The sequence below is a fragment of the Lepisosteus platostomus genome, chromosome 10, assembly GCF_059453375.1.
Source record: "Lepisosteus platostomus isolate fLepPlt1 chromosome 10, fLepPlt1.hap1, whole genome shotgun sequence".
Taxonomy (NCBI): domain Eukaryota; kingdom Metazoa; phylum Chordata; class Actinopteri; order Semionotiformes; family Lepisosteidae; genus Lepisosteus; species Lepisosteus platostomus.
In genome coordinates this window covers 1764611-1784613 of record NC_142620.1, presented here as the reverse complement: position 1 = coordinate 1784613, position 20003 = coordinate 1764611, and the positions used below count along the sequence as shown (strand labels likewise).

Below are 20003 nucleotides of genomic sequence, written 5' to 3'. Positions count from 1 at the left end.
TGAACGCAGCCCTCGTGCGTCACTAGTTTATTTGGGTTGTTCTTCTGCTTGTGTGACTGAATGGAATTTGTTTTGGGAAATGGGATTGGGAATGGGATTTTTTAGTTTTATGGGGCTCAAATGACATTTCTGTCGTAATTTTGTCTTTCTTAAAAGATCCTATTGCCTTATTTTAACAATGTAAAGACCAGATCAAATAATTTGGCCCTTTTTACCTTAACATCACAAGCTGCACTTATTATTTTGGCCCTGAAAGTAAAATAGTCTGTCTCTGCATCTTCTGTTTCCTCCTGTGTGGGTGATCCTGCCGCTGCGTGAGCGGTGCCCTTTCCCAGAAGGCTGCTCTGGGAAAGGGCTGGGTGTTTCAGCTGGATGAGTTCAGCAGTGCCTGCAAGTGCACTTTGGAGAGCCACCCGCTGAGGTCAGGAGTGGCATGGCCTTTCCTGACCCCAGCAGAGCAGAGCGTGTCATGTGGGCTGACGGGCTGAGCGGCGCCCCCTGCCTGTCCTGCTCCGCGATGAAAGCCGGCCTGATGGAACCCAGCTGTTCTGGCCTCTCAGTCAGACTCAGGCCTCTAGAACCAGTGAGGGGGGTTTTCCCCCTCGGGAGCCCTTGTCAGCCTGTAAGATATGCTGTGCCTGTTTTTTATAGACTGTTATGTTTACTTTTCTTCAGGACCCTTCAATCCATTTTGAAGCACAGCAGCTCTGCAAATCGAGCTCTCAGCATGTCGATGGGCACGAGTGCTAAAAGGTTGTGATCAGGGTCAACGCAGCATGCTGGCTCTTCACTTGCTCAGTACTGCTGTTAAGAGGAATAAATGGGGATCTTTGTACCTGCTTCATCCGCATAACTTTGATCAATCTCTTGCTCTACCACATGCTGAGAAGCAAGCAGCCATGTTTTACGTTTTGGGATGACATCATAGTCAGAATAGCACTGACAAATTTGGATGCGGCATTTTTTAATTTTGTGGCACAAGTTGCACCTTGCCCAGTAAATGGCAACCTGCTTGTGCGTGCAGGTATCGATTTTCCTTCGCCTGTTGTGTCTGTACTCTTCCACATCTTGCTGTTTGCTGCTTGTTCTTTATGGACGCCCTCGTCGGTGACGACTGGGGTCTCCTCTCAGAGAATGGAGGTTTGTCCCGAGTAATAAGTACAGAAAGTGGCCAGCAGTGACCGACGGCGTGACCTGTTGCATGTTTCCACAGCAGAGCAGCACTGGAGACCTGAAGACCCTTCGGAAAGGCTTCTCCCTGTACCACTCGGAGTCCCAGCTCTCCTCCCTGCCCCCGTATCAGGAGCCCCTGCAGAACGTACGTACCCATCAGCTTCCCGCTGCCTGTCAACTCCCTAACGAGGGGAGGTGCTGGAGGCGCAGTCCTGCCCTGCTCCACGAAGCCTGCCGCTGGGGTTCAAGAAACACGCTCCAGCCTAAAAGAGTTATCTCCACAGATTTCAATTTCACGTGAATTAGACGTTTTTCCGATTAGAAGAACACTGAGCCTATATTTGAGAGCTGGCGACCATGGCCCTGTAGCTGCCAGAGTGCTTTCTGGAAGAGCTCACCAGCGGGACAGTACCACCATGAGTGTTCTGGAAAGCAATCTGAGCAGGAATTGCTCTCTGGAACACGTTCTTTTCTTACAAGGGAAGTCCGGTCAACTGCGTATCGAAGTTCAATACTGCTTTGGGTCTGTCAGATTGCACTTTGCTTGTTTGCCTTCTGTCTGAATAAGAAATCAATCGAGGGCCTCAGTCTCCTCTCTGGAGCTGGGACTATCGTTAACAGCGTTTTATTTGTAGATTGATAAGATATGAGTTAGTCAAATTTATTTTTCATGCCTGTTCAAATCTTAAACTTCTTAAAGCCGAAATCTCTGACTCATACCTGTGTGTACGTTAGAGGCGTGTTTGTACTGATTTATCGGTTCATAGGATGTGGAGCTATTGAAAGAAGTAACCTGCACAGACACTTATTTACACTGGCTTTAGGTGCAGTGTAACAGTACAAAGACAAAACCAGGACCGAGGACATCAAAAAATGTGAAAAATTGAATGGTTTCTGAATACACTTATACTAATTAAAAATGTATACTTTACCCTGGAAATGTATTTTAAAGGGGCTTCATAAACAATTTCATGACACAGTAGCTGAAACCTCCATGTGGAATTCAGAGTGGTCTTGGAGACACTGAATGGAGAGCTCGAGGTTTTGTTAAATCCTAATAGCTCTGTACAATCTGAAAATTACTCTGCTGGAGACCAGGCTCCTTGCAATGGCCACAGAGCCTTCTTGGGTGCAGAACCACTGAACATTATTAGAAATCTATGTTCATCTTATCTTAAGCAATCTCTCATATAGCTTTTGGTTTATAGTGGTATTAGTTGGTGATCTTTCAATAATCTTTCATGGGTGTTACATCTTTTAAATCCTTATAATAAAATCATACTAATTCCTAATAGTATAACTTAGGGACTGAGGTAGATTTCAGTTCTTCCAAAATTCAAACCATTTGTATGTGAAATGTAATTGTTTTACATGAATCGAAAGGAATAAATAACAAAAATACAATTGGGATTGGACATGGATGGGAAAGGTTAGAGGGATACAAAGAATATCACAGCAGCAGGTAATCTGAGATTTATGTCACAGCTAAAATATTAAATGTGACACAATTATTTTTATATTTTTATAATATTAATAAATAAAAAGTAGACCAGATAGCAGCAAGGAAATTAAAGCACAAATTTCCAAACTGAATGCTTTTACAATCTCTTGATATTTCATTCTTATGCTTTTGATGACGGTATAAAATAGTCTATTTTTGCTTCATGATTCTGGGTTCCATGGAAACGATAAACTGGTCTCTAGATTATTCCTAGTTGTTTAATCATGAACTAAAACACATGGTAGACTGTTCTAGCATTAATTACTGCCCAGGAGGAGTCTTGCAGTGCTGTGAGTATCGTTGCACAGCTTTAAGACAGATCATTGTCATATGATCAATGTGATATTTTGATAAACTATTATAATACCTCTTTAGTTTTATTTCCAGGCCTGAGGTTGTGAGATTTGTTGAGACACAGGTTTTACCAGAGTCCATTAGGGATAGATGCCACTTGACTCGGTTACTTCCTAGCCTTTAGGCACTCTGTGGGGACACAGCCCCAGAGAGCGAAACCAGATTGGTGTTTCACTGCTGAAACGTCCTGCACATCAGTTGTTTCATAGCTTTCTAGTTGAGTTCCAGTGTGGCTGGGACTTCCTTCTGTTCCTCCCTGAAGTAATCCTGCTTCTTCTGAAAGGCTATCAGGTGCCAACTGGAGCAGTGAGCTCCTTTTAAACTCATCTACAGGCGTCAAAGCTCAGCCCACACAACAATACTGCACTGTGGGCTGTGTTTACTGGAGAGACTCAATTAGTGCATTGTGTTTTTGTCGTGGTCTGTGCAGGGCGAGAACAGTGTACGCTGGCTTTTGAAAGACAGACAGGCAGGCCCTTGAGTAACAACCCGAGCTCCAGTGATTCACATCTTGTATCCATAACTTTGAGCCTCCACTGCTAAAACACCACTGTGTTCACCACACCCCCATCCCTGTCTCATTCCTGTCCAGAAATGAGGCAGTTTTGCTCATGATGAAAATATGAAAATACTGCATATGCACGTTGTAGTTGAACAGGTTAGAAAGAGCTCTATTGCATATTTTTCTTTCTCTCTTGGAGAAATCTGTGGTGTGCCGAAAATTTGTTTTTTTTTCATTCCATGTGTTTGGTTATCATTGTAATAGCTTGTTTTTCTCAGTAGACATGTCGGGAATATAGCACAGTGCATGGCGCATTGTTGATTGTCCGTAGTTGGTGTCTACTGAGCTTGCAGGTGTGAGTTGCTTCGATTCTTCTACATATCCTCTGTAACAGGGCTGAGCATTTACAGAGGTGTACTGTCTCGTAAACATGACAGGGGTTTTGCTTCATTACTTTTATCAGCAGTGGAGAGTCATGGAAAGAGCTTTGGGGAGATTTTAGACAGTATTTAATACAGCCCTGACATACTTTACCAAGTCTGCGCTCTGGGAGAAAACTGGATCGCTTTGCAACTCTGAGTGGCAGATATCATGGTTATTTACCAAATGTAAAATAAATTAAGGCATTTTAAATTTGACTGCAAAATACGTTTGGCTTGCTCAGGACAACCTGATACAAACTCCAGCATCTCAGTTGTTTAAGCTCACTCTTGTGCTGTCAGAGCAAGTTAGTTTTGTCTTCTTGAGTATCGTTCAGTTTTTTTATGGGTATGTGTAGATTATTGTGATATCTTTGGGAGCTGTGCACAGAATTATGCTGCGGTGAACCAAGCAGTCATGAACATGCTCTCTGGTCTACTGCTTCTCTTTGCTTCATCATTGGCGTGAACAAACTTAAGGAGTTCTTGTGAGAACCTGAGAGAACCTGTACAGCCAGCTTATAATGCACACTAATGCAGGATAATTACAGAATCACAAGGAAGGTTAATGGCACAAATGTGTTTTACAAATCGTAGGATCACAAAGACCTCCCTGAGAGCTCTCTACCCTACCCCATCCAAAGCTTAAATGCTGTAGCTGTTCAGAAGCAATTCAAAATCTGATTTTGCTGTTTGTATCAGCGAAGAAAGGTCATAGGGTGTTCACAGTACACTGCTCCTTTCGAAAGGCCTGGTCTGGTGAGCTTCATGTAATGCTTTAATGAAAGATTGGTGTTTACAGTTTTGCATTTAAGAGCTAATAGTGCATATTTTAAATTGGACCTTTATCAATTTAAAAGCTGTGCCAGTTCACCAGAATGATTTTAATAGAGATTTATCTGAAAATGTGCCTCTGGCCCTCTTTGTACTTTCAGTCACTGCTTGGTAATCTTTTTCACATTTGTTTTTGTAAACACGCTGTCGACTCAAATGAAAGAACACATGCAACACTTCTCCAAAACAAATCCCTAGCTTGTCCAGAGGCCACACAGAGCACCAGTGAAGGAATTTCAGTTAATTGTTTTTAATTTAACGGAAGAATAACACTGAAAGGCTGATTCCACACATGGGCTCGTGAGGGCTGTGTGGAGAGAATCGATTCACTGTTGTGCTGCGCTGTGGCCTGAGCTCGGAGAGGGGGAGTAGAAATTATGATTAATTAGGACTGTTGCTCTTGTGGGATTCATTTGTAAACAGCACTGGAGGTTCTGTTGCATAACCGGTTTCATTTTTTACTGTAATTGTGAAGGAAGGTGAAGAAGTATTTCCATTTTTGTCCTACTAATGTATATTTTCTGTAATCATGTACAGCCAACATACCAAGTTGTGCTTTAACATGTCTGTAAATACGTTCAGAATCTTATTTATCTCTCTTCTGAGCTCTTTGTCCTTCTTAGTTCTCTTCCTCATGTCTCGTGTCTTTGTCCTTTTTCTTCAAGCTGTGGTGCTCCTGCAGACCTGCTGGGTTGGGAAGTGTCTGTGGAAGAGACTCGTAGTGCTGCTTAGTCGAGTACAGTGTAGTTGAGTTTGACTGGGTGCTGAGGAGGCATGGCCCAGCTCACTGGAGTTCACATGACCTGTGACCTCTGACCCCTGACCCCTGTGCTTTGTCTCTGCAGGGCTCAGCCCGACTATGCTCTGGAGACCCGGCCTTGTCCACCACAGGCTACCTCCCTTCTGCCCAGAAGCCAGAGGCCGTGGTACATGCCATGAAGGTGAGATGTTTCAGCTTTGTCCGTGAATAAATGTGAATAAAGATTTTAATTTAAAATAACAAAACAAAGTCTTTAAAAAAAACCTATTTAGTTTAATAGTGACAACTCTTAATCGTATAAAATTCAGTTCATGTTTTCTCAGTTAACACCTGCTTTGTGAACCCAAGTCTTGGCATTAAACACCAGGGTAGGAGTATACTTAAATGCCATATTTAGCAGCTGTTTATTTTGAAAAGTCTTTTTTATAGGTCTGTAAGATACAGTCAGTAATTAGTCTGAGGTATTTCAACACATTCTGATTAACCTTCAGAGAGCAGTGACAGGGGTTATAGTTTTCTTTTTGCAACCAACCATTTTGCAGGTTTATAAACTATTGGCTGAGAGCCAGATAGTTAAACATTGTTTCTCTTTCGCATTTATTGCTGCAGTATCTTAAAGTTAAGTCATGCTGTAACAATGAGCACAATCCTGGGTTCCTGTAGTTCTAGGAACTGCAGATGCATTAACAATAAAACCGCCACCAAGTCTGCCACCTGGTGGTGTTTTAGAGAATGTCAAAAATCTCCCATTATAAAAAAATCAACAGCTTTATTACATTAGCAGCCTGAGCTCATGACTGCAGTGCACACTAGTAGGACATTAATGGATTGTGAATTGGCTTGTGGGATATTATTTCACTTGAAATACTGTTGCTAATTACTAAAATAAACGTACATCATTTTCATAAGTGAAAAATTTCCATCTGTTGAACTTGAAGGTCCTTGAAGTTCATGAAAACCTTGATAAACAACTTCCCGAGGATTATGAGGAAGACCTGAGTGAGAAGGAGAAGGCTATTGTTCGCGAGATGTGTAATGTAAGTGTGGCTAAATACAGTTTTGTCTCCGAGATGTGAGAAATATCACTGTACAGTAAGAGCCTCAGATGGACCTGCACTGGGAAACTGTGCTTGTGTGACTGTCGCGGTTCTGCGTGGGCTTGTGCCCTCCACCGCTACACCCCACCAGTTCGTCCCACGAACCCGGGTCTCCGGTGTAACGCAACAGGGAACCAGCCGAGTGAGCTAAAGGAGACCTCCCCCAGCCCAGGTGGCTGAGGTCCCTGCTACGCGCAGGGAGGGCGATGATGTCACCGTGTCCGAACTACAGTTTCACAGTGACACAGGGTCTGGAGTTCGCAGTGCTTGCTTGAGGTCAATCATACTTCTTGTAGTGGTGATTTACAGCGTGTCTACCCAATGTTCAGATATTGCTCAAGAGCCTATTGAAAGAGAAAGGTTTTTGTTTTTTGTTCTGCGTATGTTAGCTGACGTTTGCCTTTTTTTCACAGGTGGTTTGGCGCAAGCTGGGAGATGCTGCCGGCTCCAAGCCATCAATCAGGCAGCACCTCTCGGGCAACCAGTTCAAAGGCCCTTTATAGCTGAATTTCTCTGGAGAGCGCAGAGCGAGGAACAGCGGCTCTAGAACAGGGAACCTCTAACGATGGGCATTCATGTCATCCGCAGTCATTGTCTCCTTCCTGCTCTACCATGACCTCTGCTGACTGCAGCGGAGGACAGGACTACATGTTCAACGTGCAGCTGGACAACTTTACCATCCACCTGTAACAAGCTTGGATGAACAGTCCGTGTTGTATCTGATTAGCCAATGTGTATTTCCTTACTATCACGTATTCAAGACTGGCAGCTAGTTTCACTGGTCGTTCAGACATACTCCCCCCGTGTCTGGATTCTGGTTCTGTACGTAAAGAACTTAAAATGTTAAACCTGCTGTGTTTTTCGGTGTTTAAGTGTTAAGTGCTACGTTTTTGAGTTGAGTCTGATAATTAGAGCTCAGATTTTGGTTTTGCACAAGCTTTGTGTATTGCACAAAGCAGTGAGGATCTGGCTTAATTAATTGTCTGGCAGAAATCTGCCTGTGATCACTGGTGCATCTGTAAAACACTGTCGGACAGCTCCCTCTGCTTGGAAAGTATATTACCAATATGTAAGTCACTCGTAAGCAAAAACCTTTAGTGGATTATAGAGAATTTTAGTGACATGTTTAAAATAAGAAACCAGAGTTATCTTTATTTAATTCTAGTGTGGTCACACTTGTGTATTATGCCAACTACATTCTGTATTTTGTATTCTGTAGGCCACAAAATGTCATGTGGTGTGGACTTTTTTTGTCATTTAAGAACATATAAATTTCTAACATAAGAGGCTGCCAACTTTCAACAATGATCCAGTGTGCAAAAGCCTCACAGTTTATAGTACAAGATTAATAAAATTATAGCTATAGGCTGCACTATAAACATTACAACAGATCTGTTAGCTCATTAAAAATTAGAAACATACTGCAAATACCGGTCTTCTAAAAAAAAAAAAAAAAAACTGTTTCCCAGATTTGTTTGTTTGACAATCGTGAAGTCAGTATTGGTGCACTGCAACTCCTTTGGGTCTTACAGACAACTGAACTGTCAAAGCAGGGTCAATATGAATGAAATTTCTGAACACCAATGTCTAATAAAAATAGCCCAAAACAATGAATCTACTGTACTAAGTTGTAGGCTGTAAAAAGAAGACACTTGATTAATTCATTAGTTTTTTAAAAAAAAATTAAATGGTTTGTTTAGTCTAAATCACCATCCTTCCAAGAGAAGGTTCCGAAAATAAAATTACTGTTTGTAGTTGTATACAAATAACATTTCAGGTCATTTTCACAATGCCAGAGGTCATTTAAACAACCAGAATTTCACGGCTAATGATTTAATTGCACTGAGCCAGTTTATATGGGCAGAGGGCGGACAGGAAGTTGCGTTTGGAGGCCAGATGTCACTGCAGTACTGCACACTTGCAACAAAATAAACAGAAAACATTAAATGGTCTTTATAATTGGTATCTCCTTAAAGTTACTAGATTGACAAACTATATGTATAGTTCAGCTCCATAAGCACTATTTAACCCTAAAGCTTAACAGTTCAATTTAGGGCTGAGTTGTAAGACAGTAGATCATTTATTAAAATTAGAATGATTACCACCGTTCTAGACTACAGCACTCTTACCCTCATTTGGGTCAAAAAACATTTATGAAAAAGTGACCTTCTTTTAAACAAACTGCACACTACTGACTTTTTATAAAAAATAATTTGAATACAAAGTGATATAAAGTTAAAATATTTTCATAATGTGACAAATTCTAAACACGATGCTGCTTTTGTGGACGAGATTTTGATTTGGAAATCTGTAAGTTTATTCAAATTCCTTTGTATTTTCTGTATATGTGATACACAAACCTGGAAAGTACAGAATGTTTGTAAATATGGATCCCTGTAGAGTACTTAGCATGCATTTGTAACCTATTTTTTTCATAAGCTGTATTTAGCTGAAAAGGAATGATATTTTTAGCAAGTAAAAAAAACTCAGATATAAGACAGGCCACTTTTAGCTGATTTTGAACAAAATAAAATACTTTCTTTGTACATTTGTGTCTGTCAAACTTCTGCTCACCTCACTGTCCCGATTCAGATTTTTTAGGTTTGCATGTGACTCTGCTGTCTGCTGGCAGTTTGAAAAATGAAACATCAAAATCAAATTGGTGTGATTAACAATCGATTTACAATGAGAAACAAAGTGATGTTATTACCAATATCTACTGCTCTAACTGCAGTGGTGGCATAAACCTGAACACATGACAGCTGACATTTACCTGAACTGGAGGTCATGGCCTCTTCCGGTTAAGCTGCTTGTACTGGGAGTAAGTGTATAGTTGAACAGACTCATTTATGGATTTATTTCTTCCAACCTGCCCAAAGGTCACCGAGAGATGAAATCTTCGAAAACAGAGAATCAGTACACAGCTCATTGACTGTTATCTAGAGAATACCTTGGGAGTACGTTTCATAAACATCTACAATTGTTTAAAACCATGTTCTGCAAAATAAACATCAAACACGCACGGTCTGTGTAAAAGCAGACATGTCTTTTAATTTCTTAAACCCATTTTCCTGATATCAACAAAAACAAAGAAGTTAAGGAGAGATGACTGGAATGTACAGGAATGTACACAGGGTAGCAACTACTGTAACTGCCTGAACACTGGCACATGGGCATGTTTGGAATGAGAGCAAAAGAAAAAAAACAGATAAAAAACTAAGATCTCAAAACCCCACTTATCTCTACCACATATAAAACATATTGACATAACATCTTTCGATTAATTCCTCTTTTATGGATCATCTGTCTACTAAAAAGCTGCTCAAAGGTACTGCAGCAAACAGATGCTCACTCACTTTTTCTACTTCAACAGAGGAGACAATCTTGAATATGCCAAAGAAATGAAGAAAAAAAGTTTTTAAAAAAGTCTTGTGGGAGTTCTAGCTTTACAATAATTTCAAATACAACTTTGAATTGAAATGGCAAAAGACAACCCGATTCAGCTCCACTTGAGTGAAATCAGCATTTGTCCAGCCTGAAGCTAGTAAGGCAATTCTTTGCATAGGAGTTTAGTCTGATAAGAGCTGAGAAACTGCAGTAACATGCTTTTCTTTCAGGTAAATTCCAGGACAATTACATTTCCTGTGGGGAAAACAGATTGTTCAAAGACTTTACCTAACTAAATTTGAACGTTAAATTTAAGGTGACTAATTAACCACTTAGGAAAAATCACTATGGGACCACAATACAGGTGATGTGTTCTGTGTCCTGCTTCTTCCTGCCGTGTCAGAACCTGTGAAACAAGCAAAGCCCACGGAGGCTGGCACTCTGCTTGCCCACGTCAAGCCACGGCTCTGCAATTGACAGCCCAGCACTTCCTGCTGAGCAACACCGGAAGTCATCCAAACCAGGCAGGCACGATGTCCTCCCGTCTCATCTCATCCAGCCTCCTCTGTTCATCCCGGCGACGGGAGGCATGCCGGGCGGGGGCAGCGGGGGGGGCACCTGCGTCTGCCCACCAGGGGGCCCCGGCGGCGGAGGGTAGCTGGTGGGGGGGATGGGCATCCCTGGAGGTGGCACCCCATGGCCGGGGGGCATCCGCGGAGGGGGCGGGTAGCTGTGATTGTAGCCAGGAGGCGGGTAGGCGGGGGACGGAGGGGGGAGATTAGGGGGAGGATAAGTAGCAGGAGGGGGTGGCACAGGAGGCGGGGGGTTGGGGGGGTAGACGTGCGGGTGGTACTGGATTGGGGGCCCGTAGGACGGGGGCATCGTGCTGTAGGACGGCCCCTCCGTCTTCATCATGGACTGCAGGCTCTGGTAGCCCTCGCCGGACATGTAGGAGCTGGACGTGGACATGCCCATGATGTAGCTGGAGGGCGGCGGGGGCGGCGGGCGGTGTGGCAGCGGCGGCGGCTGGTGAACGGGAGCCTGGTGCGGCGGCGGCGGCACCGGCGCCTTCGGCAGCTCCACCGCGTCGCTGGCGGCGGCCAAGTCGGCCTCCGGTGCCGGCGCGGGTGCGGCGGGAGGAGGCTTCCGCTCTGCGCACAGGAGAAACCCAGCGGATCACGAGCAGAACCACGCCGGGCCAGCATGCACTGGTGTGGGCCTCTAGTGACACCACGGCCAACAGCGCAGCGCTCTTACATCATACAGGCGGCCAAACAAACCAGGAACAAAGCTGTCTAGCAAACCGGTTTCCATAAGAGGAATTGTTTTAATAAGGTAAGGCAATTATCAGATTTGTCTGGAAGGTCAGATAGAGTAGAACATGTTATTCTGGGTCCTTCCTGCGTTATGTAAGTGGATATAGACTACAAGCTAAATAGATACAGCCTTGAAATCCTGTCAAAGACTTGTTGGCTTAGAAGGCAAAGAGCTGCTAAGTGCTCATATTTCTGTGCCATTAATACACAAGAGGAAGTGCGTCAAAATGCTCCAATTGTTTTGCAGGTGTACAAGGCACAGACAACAACAGGCCATGCAATCATCTTATTGTTAAGAGCGCAGAAACGAGAAGCTCGCTGAGTGACTCAATCGGTAAAGAACTCAACACGGGTTCAAGCCCAGGTCACAGAACTAGCGGACTGTGAGAGCTCCCAAGCAGAAGAGCACAGCTGGTTGAGCAGGTATAATAAACATAACTGGCAGTTCTACATTTACAAAAGCAGAAGGTAAGAAATGAAAGCCAGTGCACCAGGCTTAACAGAAATTGTAGGGGCAGACTAAAGTTACAATGTACTGCACTCAAATAATCCAGAAAGGATAAATACTGAATGGCACCAGGTTTGGGCACCAGTTTCTGCATCGTGTGCATGGGTAACACCAGTGCTTCCAAACACGAGGATACTCACCAGGTGGGGGCTGTACACTTGGCAGAGGTGGCATTGGAGTTTCCAAGCGTGGGATTTTAGACCCAACTTGCTCTGGAATGAAGACGGAGAACACTTGTAAATTTATAATACAAGGAAGGAACTGCTGATGAGTAGCTTATGCATTAGTTAGGTTTAAGTGTGATGCCCATTGTCTACTAAAGTAACATCAGCTTGCCTTGTCAAACTGCTGCAGTTTCACATGCAAACCTGAAAACCTGTCCATCTAATCGCCTGCGAGATCTGTTCTGTAACAGCAAAGCTAAAGGATTCCCCACAAAAAGCAGGGCTAGAAAGAAACTGACCAGTATGAAGAGTCACTTGTCAGCAGAAGCAATTGCAGTCTCGAATAAAAAAAGGTTCTTCGTTTTAAATGTATTATTTTAACACATGCTACATTACCTGGTGCCTTGGGTTCATCTTTTGGAGATACAACCTGATAAAAAAAATGCAACAGTATGTCAGAAAATTCCAAAAACAAAGCCAATTGACCTTAAGGCCCCTATGGAAAGAAGTAACCTTTTCTGTTAGCTGCTTTAGATCATAGATATCCTGAAAAAAGCAACCTACATGAACTCTATAAACCTCCTGATTTCTGCCAGCATGGTTGCTTCTAATTACGATGAATACTGTTTTACACTAACAAAAGCTATACAAGACAAGAAAGCACATTAAACATCAAAACTAAGTTTGCACCAAAAATTACACAACTGGCAAATCTGATGGTTTCCCCCCCCCCCCCCTTATTCAAGCTAAGCACGTCCACAGACCAGTGAAAACCGAGAGGGTCAGCTGTAATAACCATGATCGGTTTGTTTTTTTTTAATTCCTGCAACATTTAAATATACCCCTGGGAATAAAAAAACGCGATATATTTGCAGATCTCAACAGTAAGCCCTCCTCAGTTAAAGACTCATGCAGCTGAACTAAGCCTGTTTGTGGAGGCTTGGTGAATTACTCAATGATGTTATACAGCCGACAAGGAAGTCCAGTCGACAAGGAAGCCCACATGGCCAGAGTGGTCAGGGGTTAAAGCTGGGTGGGTACGAGAGGGACTGACATGCTGCCTTTTGAGCTGCCGGGGCGGGCTGGCCTGCGGAGAAGCCTTCTTGGGCGGAGGCTGTGCAGGTGGGGTGGGCCCGGAGCTCTGGGGCTGGGGCTGGGCCTGGGGCGGCGGCACAGGGGGCTGTGGCGGCACAGGGGGCAGCACTTTCTCCTTCTCCTGCGCCTGCGGCTGCTGTGGGATCTGCTGCTTCCCCTGGGAGTAAAGATCCAGGATCTGGTGGCAAATATCTGCAGCACAAAAAAACGCACGGCAACAGCCCAGGTCAAGGTGTGGCAAACTCTTTCAACTTTCGACACACCTGAAGAAGGCTCCAAGGCCGAAACATTGTGTTCTCTTTCTTCTTTTTTTCAGCATGGTATAAACCCATTACTTGTTCCTTTGCAGCCTACGCATGCTGACGCAGCTACCCACCTGAACTCTTTCAACTAGACCACTGCACCTTTTAATCCTCCTTATATTTGCCCTACTATCCTAAAATTAGTTGAGATCGGAAGCATGTTAACCACCCCCCTCCCCCACAAAATATTAGAACAAAATATACAGAAACACATGGTTACCCATTTAATTGTAGCCTGAAAAACGTTAGGATAACAATGCACAGATTCCTCCAGACAAACTACCTTCCAGCAGTTCAACTGGAACGTCCTGCACAAACTGCTCCCACCACTTGCGGTATGTCTGCTTGGATGTCCACTCCTGGATCTCAAACTTGCACAGCCGACCTGCCAGGTACATCACAGCCACTGCAATGATCTCCGGCTCCCACTGCAAGGACAACATGGTGCACAAACTGGGGGCACCAGCCCCGGAAACATTAACCATCTGCAGGTGCAAGAGCTAAAGGCCAGGCAGACAAGACGAATACAGATGCAAGAGTCCGCTATACAGCACTGTCAACATAACAGGGATCTTAAACTGGTAAGTCAAAGTGATATTAAAATGATCCGTTTTTGGTAAATCTTAAATTGTTTCTGCACTGCAAAAATCCTTGACCATTTTAAATGGCTTAAACTTGAGAAGAATAATGGGTTTACAAAACGTGTACTGATTAAATTTAATAATAAATAAATATTTTACCTGTCATTGACAAATGTCCAGGCCATCTGCACCAACTTCTGTAGTTTATTCTTATCACCTGAAAATATTAAAACAGAATTCTTTCATCTAATAAAATCCAAATACAAGAGGCTGCATAATGTTATTACATTGTCACACAAAACCACACCCTCAAAAAAAGGTTTCAAAAGCATATGCAATACTTCTCCAAGGCATGTTAATCTGTGATTAACAGCCCAAGGAAATACACAATACATTCAAAGTGTCTTTACAGTGCATTGAGGACAGGACGTTGTCAGCAATACAATGCTTGCTAAAACTGTAGCTGAAAGCCACTGTCAGTGTGGTAATGTTAATACTGCTGCAAGCTAAGCTACAGAGTATGAAAAACAGGGACAGGCTGAAACATTTGTTTAATGTTTCTTGGGGAGATGTACATACTGTAAGTGCTTTTAAGATTGAAGGAAGTGCTTTAGAACTGAAATCAGGATGTTTTTCTTTAAACAAAGGGTGCGGGTCTGTTCCAAGATGTCCCAGAGCCTCTGACTCAACAACAATTCAAGAAACGGTCAGATGAGACCCTTCAATCCATAAGCTGCTTGTGAGCAAAAGTTCCCTTCTGTTACCTGATCTCTAAAAAATCCACTACTGTATCCCTGATTTATGACTTTTCGCTACAACAAAGAGTGCAAATTTATACCTATTTTTATCAACAGCAGATTAACAGAATACAGAGCCAATTAACTAACCTGCAAAATGAAACAATTTTTCCTCAAGTTATTTGGTTGATGCTTCTGTTCAAGGCCACCTACATTTGCATCCCTGTACACAAGTCTAATAGTTCAGTGAAGTATCTCAGGGGCACAAAAGCATTGTCTCAGCTGGGATTTAAACCTTCCAGTTCTGAGTCCAAAACTCTAAGCATTGCTCCACATTACTGCAAAAATAAGACAAATGAAGACCCAATAACTACCTTTCAGCTGTTTCGCATAGCGAAGAAGAAACTGATATGGATGCTCCACTTGCAAGTCAAATTTTATGGTCTGTAATAATATTCTTTCCAGCACCATGACTTCCTCCTGTTGGGAAATAAAACTTCTGTTCTTAGTGCCAGCACAGTAACAGGGAATACACCTGCTGAAACAATTCTTGTGACATTTTTTATGAGTACAATAGGTAGAGTAGTGAAAGACAGAAGCAGAGCATAGTTAATGTGCCATATGTTATAATTTAGACCACAGGAAGTCTAAGAGACAACTACAGCAAAACCACTTTAGAAGCAGTTCCCTTATGATTTGTGAAAGCTTCAAAATTTGTCTTAAAATGCTGTTAATATTTAATATTGGATGCCTGATTTACAGTAAGCGTTTTCATCCTTTATTCTGAATTAAAAAGTACTAACGTCTGCCTATTGTTTGCGCTGCAGGGAGGTGAATTGACTATAACTGTACAGTTCCGGCCACAGGAACAGGCAAAAGCTGTCTGGAAAAAGAATAAACACCAGTTCACCTTTGGGTCGTCTCCGAACTGTGCAAACTGCACATCATTCAATAAGCTGCGAGCGGTCTTAATGATGTCTTTACACTTCTTCGGGGTCTCCTCCACTTTGCCCGCTAGAAACAGACAACAGGCTCCCGTGACCTACACCCCAAAAACACAGACGTATAAGGACCAGTAAAGACTTCATTCAAGGAATAGATAGTTGTTCTTAAAGGACACATGGTGTGCTCTGACAAAATGTGCACATTTTATTAATGACACTTTAATTTTATATTATTTTACATACAATTACCACTTAGTTCTGCTCTTATAATATACTTTAACCTCATTAAAAGTCAGTTCCAAATTACCTAAAAGGAGTGCATGAAAAACAGCATTGATAAACACTAGAATACGTACGTATCTAGGGAACTGTTTGAAAGAATGGAACATGTAGAAGCGGTGAAAATAGATGATCCCAGTCGCCAGTGTGTCATAGTGCCTGATCATGTCATCAAGGAATTAAACAATAAACTGACATCTAGTGAAAAAACATGATGCAGAAGAGAAGAACATAGCGCAGGCAACAAGCTGTGTAGTCTCTCCGGAGACACGACAACACACCGAAATAACGCTGTGTATCCGATTATGAGTTTCTTTCCATACTGGTGACTATGGAAAAATTAAAATTGAATTAAAAAAAAAGACAAAAAGCTAGCAAGTCCTAGCAATAATATAACAGCTTTCATCCCAAAATGTGACACGTATCAGAGGGAACCCACTTGACTCGCCCCTGGAATTCCAGATCCAACTAGGAGCTGCGGTCAAGCTGCACTGGCAGCTCCGCTACACAGCTCACGCCGGAGCGAGACACTGCTTCCCCTCAGGGAGGCCACACTGCACTGCCAGTCCGTTAACAGCCCGGCTCGGCGGGTGGAGTCGGAACCTGACACTCCACAAGAACAGCACAAACACACGGGCCGCCGGCGGCCCCGCGAGGCAGCCGAGGAAAGGATACAGCCCCAGGCGCGTCCCCACGTCGAATATGAACCGGGCTCCCTCTCGCCGGTACCGGGCCTCGGTGGCTGGGTCCAGCCCCTCAGACTGGGAGGGGGTGTGCGCCAGGTCCTTCTTGTCCCAGTACCAGCATGGCTTGATGTGGTCCAGGTTTGCACCAGGCGTACCGGGAGTTGAATTCTCCTTATTTTCCTTCATTTATTAAAAATAATATAACTCACAAGGCAGATCCTTTTAAACAGCTCACTGTGCTGCAGCCCTGCAAGTAAAATAAAATCATGTCAGACTGGTGCATATCGGACAAAATACAACTACTGCTGAAACACCTTTTCTCTTTTTGGCTGAGAACACCCGTCAGCAACAGACGGATAACCTTCTTCTCCACACAGAAGCTCAGCTTCAGACACTAGCCAGCCAGTTCCTCCCTTCTCCAGGGGATGTTCTCACTTGTTTGTCTGAACTCCCGACAGTGTTTGCATTAATCGAACCAAACTGAGATCTTCTCAGACCTCGGCTGGTCTTGACTGAAGAACTTAGTGCAGTTTGGTTTATTCTGTGCTGCCATCATGGGTTGCTCTTCACGGGCGCCGCACCTGAAGCAGAGGTGTGGTGTGCACTGGGCACACAGACAGCGCACCGTGTGCCGGAACCAAGGGAAGAACACTTCGCCCTCCATTACAGGACATGTGTGAGACAGGTAGCAAGGCCATGTCTAATACAGTAAAACTGGTGAATTACTGTTTGCTTCTGTGCTGGGAGGCATCACCCAACAGGGACACAGTGTCCGTTTTCATACTTTTTAACAACGTTTCAATACAGACGAATTCTGACCATGTTTTTACTAATACAATGAAAAATTCCAGAAATGTACACAGTGAAGAGTAAAGGACACGGCGAGCCCACACTATCACCTGTGTTTTCAGAGCGGTTACAATTAAGCTATTATAATAAGCTAGAATGAATTATAGTAAACTACAAGGATTAAATAAGTTTTACAAAGGTAAAAGGCTTTGTGTCAGTAACTGTAAGGCTTTGTGTCTGTAAGGTGCTGGAGAGGGACGTAAAGGGTAATGAAAGAGCTGGACTCATGAGTAAGACTTCGTTTGAGTTCGATGTCCAGCACGGTGCTCTATCACATACTGCTTGTTCCATCGCAAGGCCCAATGTTCTGTCTTACTGTACGTTATTATATGATCGGCTTTTGTGATGGAACATAATTTCTTAATATTAGGTCTGAGGATAAAGTGCACATTATCAAAACTTTAACAGCAGTGACTGTTCATCTGGTTGGCAGCGATACTCTTCCCTACCAGCTGCAACAAGACGTAGGACCCACACCGCGGCCATGTCGTTGCGCGGCTTCTTGTGCTTGCCATGCCATGTTAGGACAAGACCATGACCACTCGGCGCCCCCCAGCAGCACCCTGCGTCAGTACCGTCGGACAGAGCGCCCGTCACGTGATTTCACGAGCACCGTTTCAAGCGAGCAATGCGCTGGCCGACCTGTTGGACTGGCCCAGGGGGAAGAACGGTCGCTTCGAGCACCTCGTGCGTGAAAACCTGACTCGGCTCCTTTCCGCTTTCTACCCCAGAGGGCACAGGTGTGGTTCACCTAGACGAGGAGCATCAGTGGGAAGGCCTCAAGACGGCCCTGATGAAACACACCCGCGCCAGCGGCAGAATTATATGTCAAATCCAAGCAGCTGACGAAAACACCGAGATGGCAAAAGAAAAGAGCAGCAGTAACACACAGGACAGACAGGGGTCTGGTCACCACGCACTGCGAACTGCAAGGCACACCAGCGCTCCCTGTGAACCACAGGAACACACAACTGCAGTAACTCAGGGGTCTCACAGGCGGGTCCTTGGGGGCCTGGGGTCTTCTGTTGTTTTTCCCCCGGTACAAAAAGTCAATTTAACACCTAAACTAATATGCATAAATGTGTCATATATAGGATTTTTAATTTAGGCATTTCACAGTCATCCTAAAGGATGACTTTTGAAAAACAGGTCTTTAGAGGTACGATTACCAACAAACACTTGAAAGTCTGGTTTATAATACACCACTCAAGCAGTTAATAACATAATTAGACCGCTTACGCAACAGGAAGAGATTCATGAATGAACCAAACCCCTTAAGCCAGCAGGTAACTGGGCCCTCCACACAGCTGAGGAACAGCACACACTAGAGGGAGTCGCAGTGCGTACCACTTCTCTAACATCTGGACAACGCAAACCTCAGCAACTTCCAACGAGTTCTGAAAGAAATGGCATCTCTCATATGAACACAATATTTTGCGTATTAGCGGGACTGTACGGAGGCCACACTCCTATCCAGTCAAGACATTTTAACGCCGGCTAACAGTTATTACAGCGCCACAATAATGTAAAAGACGAAAGCCAAAATGCAAGCAGGATTAATAATACAAGATGAATGACAAATCCACCTCAAAAAGCTATAAGAGTTTTATATGTGCATTTATTTCTCAATATCGTTGCATTAATGCTGCACCTCTATACTCTGCAGCAGTTACAATAAACAGGGCGTAAACAAATACACGAGGGGTGCATTTCTTCCTTTAAGCCGCTGTTTACAGATTCCATTAAAAAAACCCGTCTCCTGTGTAACGACGCTGCATGATTAGAGATGAGAGAATTGCTTACGACAGTCCGTGACCCCCGAGGAAAACAGCGCGCCACTAATCACAGAAAGCCGATCGGAGCTCTCCAGGTTTCCAGAAGCAGTCACAAAGTGAAACTGAAAACCGGACAGCGCAGCAGACCCCGAGCCCCTCGCCTGCACCCCACTTCCCCGCCGTTCCACAGGGGTACCCCGAGTGCGTAGACACGGGCGTCGTTCAGGAAAGCGTTGTGTGCTGTGTGTGCACAGCTCCGGGTTTTTAACTCGGTTAACTCGTTAGCGCAACGCGCGGCCAGGCGAAGGGACTGATCCCCACACCACCGACCGGTCAGCGCCTCTCGCTTCAGTCTAGCTGCCCCCAGCGGGGACTGAAACACCGCCGTACACACCTGCCGCAGCTGCGAGACGACGGCGGCAGTCTTTATTCCAGGGGAGAAGACCACGGACGTCTTCTGTGTCGGTTTAATCCCACAACAAAACTCCCTCCCGTACAGTGGGCGCCGCCATTTTTGAGACGAACACGGTTACGACAGGCCCTCCGTATGGCGAGCACGGAGGAGGGATGTTTTTTTTGGGTCCCCCGCTCTGATTGACATCCGTGCTGACCAATTAGTAAATGGAAGCCCTTTCCATGTAAGGTAATTCATTCAATGCCAAAGTAAACAGCCAATAGGTGGAGTCAGGAGGCGGGCTTTGGTGAGCTGTGTTGTGCAGTCAAACTTAAGAGCCGCCATG

At 44.1% G+C, this 20003-nt stretch overlaps 2 protein-coding genes across 7 annotated transcripts in view; one reads left to right on the top strand and one right to left on the bottom strand.

The window, feature by feature from the left end:
• ccdc85ca (coiled-coil domain containing 85C, a) overlaps positions 1-9186 on the top strand; it is a 52018-nt gene extending 42832 nt beyond the window's left edge. For 3 of the 6 annotated variants that reach the window (XM_088647416.1, XM_088647414.1, XM_088647418.1), the window contains 4 exons: positions 1217-1318; positions 5629-5724; positions 6482-6580; positions 7054-9186. In XM_088647416.1, coding sequence (XP_088503542.1) covers positions 1217-1318; positions 5629-5724; positions 6482-6580; positions 7054-7143 — 387 coding nt within the window. In that variant the 3' untranslated portion in view covers positions 7144-9186. Of the gene's footprint in view, positions 1-1213; positions 1319-5628; positions 5725-6481; positions 6581-7053 lie in introns of all 6 variants that reach the window. The other 3 variants (XM_088647415.1, XM_088647413.1, XM_088647417.1) reach the window with 1 other exon arrangement.
• A 479-nt stretch (positions 9187-9665) lies between these two features.
• On the bottom strand, positions 9666-19831 carry ccnk (cyclin K). Its single transcript, XM_088647410.1, has 11 exons — positions 19658-19831; positions 16629-16886; positions 16031-16112; positions 15641-15772; positions 15105-15210; positions 14153-14210; positions 13696-13865; positions 13070-13302; positions 12412-12445; positions 11992-12063; positions 9666-11178 (listed from the first exon to the last, which is right to left on the bottom strand). The coding sequence occupies exons 2-11, from the start codon at positions 16823-16825 to the stop codon at positions 10574-10576; spliced, it is 1689 nt and encodes a 562-aa protein (XP_088503536.1). The 5' UTR covers positions 16826-16886; positions 19658-19831; the 3' UTR covers positions 9666-10573.
• Between the last annotated feature and the right edge of the window lie 172 nt (positions 19832-20003).

What these genes read in the sequence shown, in the direction of transcription:
- ccnk (XM_088647410.1), bottom strand. Translation starts at nt 16,825, where the DNA reads ATGAAGGAAAATAAGGAGAATTCAACTCCCGGTACGCCTGGTGCAAAC. An exon ending in AGTTCGGAGACGACCCAAAG is followed by an intron (nt 15,211 to 15,640) that starts GTGAACTGGTGT and finishes ATTTCCCAACAG; the next exon opens with GAGGAAGTCATGGTGCTGGA. An exon ending in TGGACATTTGTCAATGACAG is followed by an intron (nt 13,866 to 14,152) that starts GTAAAATATTTA and finishes TGGTGCCCCCAG; the next exon opens with TTTGTGCACCATGTTGTCCT.